Below are 9,080 nucleotides of genomic sequence, written 5' to 3' on the forward strand. Positions count from 1 at the left end.
TTCTTCAGGGAATGAGGTCTGATCTAATTATGAACCCACGTGTGTATAGCCATGAAACAATCGTATGCATCACCTGTGCGCGATACTCGATCTGACACGTGGAAAATCGTAGCCTTGAAAGCAGGCTCTTCAGCGGTCGCGCTGTACACCAGTTGCCACTGTGCTCTGGTGGCTGCACGTCTCAACAACGTCGACAATATCAGGGAAAACTGAAACCATCAGAACACGGTCGAAATGTATACATTTTTCATCTCATTGGTATAAAAAGAAGGCCGTAGTGAAGTCTGTATTGGGGGCAATAAAAATCGTACGGCGACGGAAGCAAAATTTTGAACATGTTCAAAATCATCTTTAGCTGTATTTTCCGGCGTAGGACGCTCGGCGATGGCTACTTTTACGTGCGATTTACCTGCGATTTACCTGCGATTGACCTAGGTACACTAAAAAAACCCATCGTACGATGTACCTACGTTTTATGTGACCACCACTTTGTATGTGTTAACTATTGCACCCGGTTTTTCCCAAACGTACGACGTACGGCGCTGTCATGACGGAAGGAACCCCATCGCAGGTACGACGTGAGTTTAGTGTGACCATAGCTTAAGAGGATGCAGATATCTGGTGGTCTTGGATCGCCCGTGATTCCATTCCGAGGGGAGAAGAAACGTGGCAATCTTCGCAGTGAAACAAAAGTACATCGAATAAATAAGATATACATAAAGAATTGCATGGAATGAATACATATACGTATACATATGAGCTCGAGCGAATACCTAAAAGCTTTTATACACAGAGGGAAGGCTCTTACAGTGGTACTTAGTAACGTCAAACATTGTTTATGTTGAGTTCAAATAAATGTGATGTAAACATAGCTGAATATTAACACCGACAGTACTTAAATCATCCAATTACACCTGCTTCCTTACGAAAGTAGTATCGGTTCTATTTCTATTCATTCGATAACAGTTATATTGTGGTATGACGGTTAGCGAAAATCTGCCACTGTTCCTGATGCAGGTCACTAATATGTACAAATTACTTCCTTATGGTGACCACTGAAGCATTTATAATACACACACCCTAATTGTATGGTATCAGTTCACATTCAGAACATTATCAGAACGTCGATAATGGTTATGGTAAAAACATAATTGCAAAATCATCATTAACTGACTCAGAAAAGCAATGAGAAACACGCCCAGGCTATGAAACTAAAGCCAACTTCTGAAAAATTACGAGTTTGCTCGACACTATAATAAGGAAGTGACCTTAAGCGAACCAGAGATCAAAGGTTGTTACCGCAATACGACAACAGCAACGCTACGTGACGACCAACTATTACAACAGCGTAAAACTTTACCTGACGTTACAACCGCCCTTAATATGCTAATTTTGAGCAGAATTTGTAGGGTCGTTTCCAACGGTGGTCTCATGGTGGATCGGGGAAGATGCGTCGTCGTGTAGGTGGGTCTTTTACCTGTCATAAGTTTGAGGAAGTAACCTGCTTGCCCATTGGTGCATGTCGAACAGAAGTCCCGTGATGCTCGCAACGTCACGGACGGGATATTCCATTGGCCAGAGAGGGACGTTCCTGCTGATATAGCTAAGTGAAAAAGCTACTCCTCTTTTATTGATAGCTGATAAAAAAATTGCGTATTGGAATGAAATTTAAATGTGAAAGTCTTACTGAAGGCCTTGAGGAAGTCACTTTGAAGTTTACATACTTGACAAAAGGGAATACATTGTATCAATTTTTCTATCATTGTGGCGTAATGAAAATATGACATCATAAATTGTATAACATTGCATCTTTATTCAATGTTTTCTTGTTCTGACTAAATGATTTGATATAAAACAACGATATACATGAACAACATACAATATTGTAGTGGAATCATGATATTCAGACAAGCTGAATTGAGGTCATTACAATGTGTATAGTGTCAGCTTCCTGCTTCAGCATATAAAACAGACCTTTGCTAGGTCATATCTCAATTGATATTTATTCAATGTCATTGTGAATGCTGCTTAAAGCAGTTTTTCCTCCAAAGGAAAATCATTCCAGCTTAATGCATCCCCAAAGCTAGACTTTCTGTCCATATTGTAACTGACATTGAGGTTAGCAGTAAGCTAAGGACTTGTTCAGATTTTGATGAGTGAACTAATCATGGATTAAGGCAAATAGTAGTGGGCAACCTCAAGCCACTCACGCGTGGTGTCGGCTGAAAAAAGTTCTACACGTCGGATACTATGCGGCTACAGCGTCTTTTCTGAAGATGTGGCGTGAGTGTGTACGGTTTGTTTGAGGTTGCCCACTACTATTTGACCAATCATTAATTGTATTAAGATAACGTGTTTTCAGCAGTAGATATCGTTCTCCACAGAGCCTTCCTCAGACGTGTGCGCCATGTTGTAGTACGCGTTGTCTTGGGTGCTGTCATGGACGCCATGATGGCTTGTCTCCGCGCATGCGTCCCTGTAAAAAGACAAAACATTGAAGCCAAAATTTCTTGGTCAAAATGCTTTAATATCTGTCTAGAAGCAATGTTCTAATACGATTAGAAAATCATCTTTCAAAATTGGGTCTTACCCAGTTCCCGCGTAAAGATTGTTGTCCACTGTTCCCTCTGATTGGTCTATTGCAACATTGCCGTTAGTAGTTCCCGCGTAAATATGGTTGTCCACCATCCCCTCTGATTGGTCAAACGTGACATCACCGTTGGTGGTTCCCGCGTAGGCGTATAGATCGTTGTCCACCATTCCTTCTGATTGACCAATTGAAACATTGCCGTTGGTTGAAGCATTGCCATTGGCCGTAAACGTTACACCACCGTAATAGATGTTGTCTACCGTTCCCTCTTCTTCGGGCTGGGGAGATGATTCTCTTTCACCAGTGCCTTTGGATCGTCGTCTGTAGGGGGAAAAAACACGCGTATTAACAGACATTCTTCATGGAATATATATATGTTTATATTTCGTTCATGAGGGTAATAAAGATAGACATTCAAATCAAAAGATAGGCATGTTAAACTCCCAGTAAGCGTGATTAAATGACACCCGTTCCTATTAGTACAATACCAGTAGCCGTAGAAAGCTATTGGAATCACACCCTGTCCCTTAGATTTATCATATGATCCTTATAAATGATACGTTGACCAACCTTCTGATGAAGAATATGGAAACCACGATTACTATGATGATGATGACGACCCCAGCAGCTACTGCACCTCCAATCATGGCGCCTATAAGTCAGGAAACAGAAACTAATTTAGATTCTGTTATCTCTCCAAATCCAAAACTACAGTCTTCACCGTTGTATATCTGTAGCTGTCATAGATAATCAAGTGGGTAATTTTGACAGCTTACTGTTGAAATCATGACAGCAGACGCTGCGGACAACCCACAGACTGACCAGAATGCGACGCCATAGTCTTGCTAGACTGACGGCTGCCAACAACAACTGTTGAAATACTATAAGCCATATACTGGCCATGGACATTCGCTTATCTCCTTACCTGATGTGGTTCCAGCTTGGTTGCCAGCTAGCTCATCACTGTATCCACTCGCATCTGGAAAGGAGAAATGACAACTGTATCTAAAAACTGCATGGATTATTCTTCCTTATCATGGATGATCATGTTGTGCATGCAAGCATCACTTTCGGTCTATTGCATGGTAATTGGAGGTGAACAACTATAACCAATGAGGCAGAAGTATTTGCACTGAAAATGTATACATTATTCGAAGTCAGGACAATATAGCCAATGGAATTTCTCCACCAGGAATATAGGTACCTATATTTACTTACTATTGGATGATGGTGACGACATCCACGACACCGTACTGACTGGAAAAGTTGAACTTCGTGGGACCGCAGGGGTAACGCCCTCCGTGGTGACAGCGGTTTTCTTGCTGGAACTTCGTGTCGTCTGCATTGCAGTTATCAATGTTGATGTTGCCACAGTCGTTGTCGTGAGAAGGGTTGGTGTTGTTGCTGCTGCTACTGTTGTTGTTTGTGTAGTTGTTGCTTTGAAAAAGATGTAGAGTACAAATTCGATACATTGAAAGCATTACCATTATGGTAAAATAAAATATATCTTAAGTTTCGTTGTAAACCCTAGGTAAAACAATGATGTACTGAGACGTTATGTTTTCTTGATCTTGAATTAAATAACAGTATTCCAATGTAGGTAACTCGTTCGTTAGGAACATTACACAAATAGGCATAAAGGCGCTATATTCTAAAGAAAGATATTTGTCAACTACGGTATCCTTCCGATGATGTCAATCAGACATGTCAGTTCCACAGGAGCTATGTCTTTTCATTTCTTCTACAAAACATTGCATCACTTACGTTGCAGTTCACAACCCAGGAGCTCCAGACGAAATGCAAATCCCCTCGACGCCCATGTCCATGCGATTATCCGGATGAACCGTGCCACAATTGCTGGATTGATGTCGTTGGTCTTCACACCATTATAATTGTCGTTACCGTTGAAAACCTTTGAAGAAGATGAAATGCTTCTTTAAACTTAAATTACGTACAAATCTGTGCAAGTGAGCCTGGCTGTTACAAATATTCATTTATTTAAGCTTCGTTACAAAACGTAACTGGACAGGGGTGACAGAACAAGATTTCTCTAGGCCCCTGTCCAAAAGTAGATGTGATACAAGAAGAACAAATACGAATGCGACGCATACAATTAAACAAAAACAATCACAAACAAGGATAAATGATAAGACTAAGAAACCACTAAGAAACCACTACTAAATGAATAATTGGTAAATAAACAGAGAATAATTAAGGGTTAATGACCCGCCCCGAGGTGTATATGGTGCCATAACGCCTGGTCATGTGCTATAACAACCGAATAAAAACACCGAGTGAGCGAGTTTTATTACACAAAGGAAGAGGCGGGTCATTAACGTTATTATCATATAGCCTATCCAAACTAACCCATAAAAGAGTAGATAATTTCTGTGTGACGCATAGATCCCTTATTCTATTAATAATGCATTTCAGAATTTACATTTGTCCTTTTTGAACAGAATAGATTTCATTTTGAAAACCAACATTTCCACAGATAATATTTGATATTGTGTCCCTATGGTACCATAAAGTTACATGTACTTTAATTTGGGCATTACATATCGGACACTGCAGTCTGTCATATGATGTGTAACATATGTATCAAAACCCTACTGTGTGAATTCAAAAGAGAAAATATCTGAATTTCTGTAATTCATAACATCAAGTATGCACAAGTTTTACCTTATCGGATCCGCTGTCTTGATACGTTGTCCAATTCGTTTCATCGTCAGAGTATTTAAGTTTGAAAGATGTTGCATAGTACAATCGCCATCTACCCCATGATGATCGATATCGATGACCCTGAGTTTGAATCCCGGTTATTGACGTCCTCTCACGCATGTCAATCTGTAACCACTCGCTTTGAGAATAGCTGCTTGGGTACCAAGCTGCACTGTTGTAAAGACGAGCATTGTTTGGACCCCAAGAATTGCTAGATGAAGACGAAGCGGTCAGTTGACTCTCTTCAATCTCCCCTGATGCCATGCCAAGAGCAGACGAACACCCTAAAAAAAAGAATTTCTCCAAACATTCACATGATGTATCCAACCATGCAGACAGCTACAAATTGATTTAACATAACAGTACTCAGCGTACACACCCCCAGCAAGACGAGTACAGTGGATCCAAGGGGGGAAAAGTCCTCTTCCTTATGAACTTTGTACGCAAAGCATTCGTATCTTTATGGTTTTGTACGGGTTGTAAATTTAACACCTAATTAGGCATGCTCGTGAATCGTGTACAGCGCTGGTAGCTGGTTAACAAGGTTAATGGTACACAACATTTTTAAGGTTGACGGTCTGCCACCTTCCTCGAGATACAAATAACTTTATTAACCAGTGAATTACCGACCTGTTGCCGGATACTATTTACGAACGTATTCGCTGACTGAACATAACAGAATTCCATATCGAAAGTAAAAAAAATGCTATTGAAAGCTATTTTGAAACAAATGACTTCAAGCAAGGTAATGTGAAATGTCTGCGCTGGCGCGTAGGTACGGTGTGATCATGAATACCGTATTTACTGGTTAATGACTTTCAGGACAAAAGCGATAGGACAGATTGAAAATCATGAGATAGAAGCCAAAGCCTCTTTAGTCAACTGTCAGCTTCTATATCCTAGACAGTTTTCTCGTTGTAATGATGAGGAAGTGACTGAAAATCATTCTAGGTCAAAGTCCGATACTGTAACGGTACGCAGCACCCAACACAACAACACGGTTAGTTTGACCTGGAGTGAATTACAACGTTATCGTTACGGTTACAACAGTCTTACCTGACGCCATAGCCATCCTCAAAAAGCTGGCTTCTAGCAGGAGCGGAAGGATTATCTCCAGTAGTGGTTTCATGGTGGATCGAGGCAGAAATCACGACTGTGCAACGCAAGTGTTCAGGTCGCTATCGACAAGTTTGAGGAAGTGATTTTCTCGCTCAAAGGAGCATGTCAAACTGACGTCATGAGATGCGAGGTCGCGGACGGAATGTTCCATTGAACATATAGGGGCTCAATTTGCATGCCATTATCCTTGCAGGGTAAGTTATATCTTTATCAGGCCAAAACCTATGCCTTAACACGGGGATACTGGAGTTCTTGAGAACATATGGAACCAAACCAACAGTACCCTAAATAAAGTGAGAATAGGGAACGCATTGTGATTGCACGTAATCTAAGGACAAGTTTTTCATTTCAGCCGACTTTTATTCTAAAAGTCATAAAGATCCATCAAAGGTTTCCCAAGTTATCCTCTTGACATACATACAGACCCACCCAACAGCTGTAGTAACCGAAAACATAATCTTCTCCTCTCGGCGAAGATAGAAAATAAACCCCGTTTCAATCCTACCATTTTACAGCCAGACGCTTGGGATGTTTGTGCTCTGTTTTATCTAATTTTATACCTATGAAAATGGAAGTTTACCCACAGAAGGATGTGCTTCCTGAATTTCTCTTAAAGCACGATCAAACGTAGATAAATGCGCGATCAGCCCTCACACGTTATCTCGCAACTACAGATATGCAAATTGAAACTCCACTTTAAGTAAGATTACTTTCTGCATACATGCACACATGAACCTGTAGTTTACTATTGAAACAGCCGCTGTAGTATTCATCAATCATCAATAATACGAATAAGTACATGTTCTATTATTTCTTATCCATATTTCCGTTGGTAATGTTGGTTAAACATTGATTGGGCAAAAAAGGCCGGAGTAACATACAAACAATGCATTCGATTATATATATACAATACAAAACACAACATCGAAATAAATTCATTATCCCTAATTTTGATACAAATCCATGCCAGGTTGTTCTCATATGCGAAGAAGTTTGGTGTAGTTTGATTACGCACTATAGTTAATTACCACGTTCCCCACGTTCCTCCTTGTCACTGACAAGTTTGAGGAAGTAATTTTCTCGCGCAAAGGAGCGTGTCAAATTAAGGTCATGTGATGCGAGGTCGCGGCGGACGGGGTGTTCTATTGAACACATAGGGGGAACAAACATTCATGCTATTAGTCTTAAGGGGGAGTTAATCTTTATCAGGTTAAATACCTAAACATTGGTGGTGGTGGTGGACTGGAAACAGGCAAAGTTTTGGAAAGCACATATACAGTTCCTCAAGTCAACTTAAACCTATTCCAATCAGCAAATACATTACGAGGACACGTAGATCAAACCTAAGGACAAAATGTTTGATTTCAAACTTTATTCAATCAATATACACCATACATACAACCAGAAGTTTGGGCGATTGTGCTCTCTGACATCGAACTGTAAATCTATTAAGATAACTCGACTAGGAAATGATCACTGAATAAGAATACATTTATCTTTAAACATCATCGAACGCAAATATTTGTGATGGACTAAACATGCCATCAACCCTCACAGAGCATCTAGCATCTACAGATATAGAAACTTAAAAGTCCACTATAAATATCCTCTGTATACAAATGAACCTCTAGCCAACTATTAAAACATCAGTTGTAATATTAATCAGTTATAAATTGTACCTTAGTATACGTAGTTGTAAACCTATTTTTCTTTAAGTATCATTCCATAAAACATTACTATCGCGAAAGCTAAACATCCACTAGTAGGGGCTTTAGGTGTCCTTACATTTTACAATACGTCAATTGCATGCTCAATCTACCAAGCAGGCCACTTACCCGTAACGTTTGGAAATTAAAGGTGACAAATTGAGGCACATCCTTATGTTCAATATCATAGAATCATTGTAACAATAGCAAATGACACTAAGCAAAATTCACTGTTAGTTAAACACACAGAAAGAACAGTCAATCATGAGTGAGTGAATGTTCAACCTTCTCCCCGCTGCCTGACTCTGCCAAACAGCTCTTCAGTGTGCTAAAGGTTAAGGCCTGTTGAAACATGGCTCCTATCAATATCAATGCATCAACGATACATTACTCATTACGCTGTTGCCAAGATGTTTACGGTAAAACTTCACCACTTCTGTAAGCTCTGATAAACAGCTGGCCGCAGTTCTTCATAATGTCCGCTAGGTGGCGCTCGTGGGACGTTCTCGTAGACGTTACCACTGGTACAGGACTGTTGCTGGGTTACCGAGGCGTCCATTGGGATGTTCTCGTATCCGCCATTATCAGTGCCAGTCTGTTGCGAGTTTGCATTAGACGGCAAATATACAAATGTAACTGCCTCCTTTGTCAGCTCTGGACAACCAGTACGGAAGTGGTCATCAGAACAGGAGCTCCAGTACTGAGAGTTTCTTAGTACTGGAATTCCTGTACTAGAATCCCTGTACTGGGCAGCTTCAGTACTGGGAACCCTCCTGTCAGAACTGGAAACCGAGCGCTGTGACTCTAACGAGCGTCTAACGTTATTTTCATGGCTGCATCTCTTCGATGCTTTTTTTCCTACTTCAGTTCAGAGCTATTGTTTTGGAAAACGTTACGTTTCAACGACGACAACATATACTTGTGGCTCGTGCCTTTATCGGGAG

At 40.5% G+C, this 9,080-nt stretch overlaps 1 protein-coding gene across 1 annotated transcript; it reads right to left on the reverse strand.

The window, feature by feature from the left end:
- Positions 1–1,971: 1,971 nt before the first annotated feature.
- LOC136437506 (uncharacterized) lies at positions 1,972–5,356 on the reverse strand. Its single transcript, XM_066432120.1, has 7 exons — positions 5,273–5,356; positions 4,355–4,502; positions 3,809–4,027; positions 3,516–3,569; positions 3,161–3,242; positions 2,591–2,911; positions 1,972–2,476 (listed from the first exon to the last, which is right to left on the reverse strand). Exons 3-7 carry the CDS (start codon positions 3,933–3,935, stop codon positions 2,359–2,361), a joined length of 702 nt encoding a protein of 233 aa, XP_066288217.1. The 5' UTR covers positions 3,936–4,027; positions 4,355–4,502; positions 5,273–5,356; the 3' UTR covers positions 1,972–2,358.
- Between the last annotated feature and the right edge of the window lie 3,724 nt (positions 5,357–9,080).

Source organism: Branchiostoma lanceolatum, chromosome 6, assembly GCF_035083965.1.
Source record: "Branchiostoma lanceolatum isolate klBraLanc5 chromosome 6, klBraLanc5.hap2, whole genome shotgun sequence".
Taxonomy (NCBI): domain Eukaryota; kingdom Metazoa; phylum Chordata; class Leptocardii; order Amphioxiformes; family Branchiostomatidae; genus Branchiostoma; species Branchiostoma lanceolatum.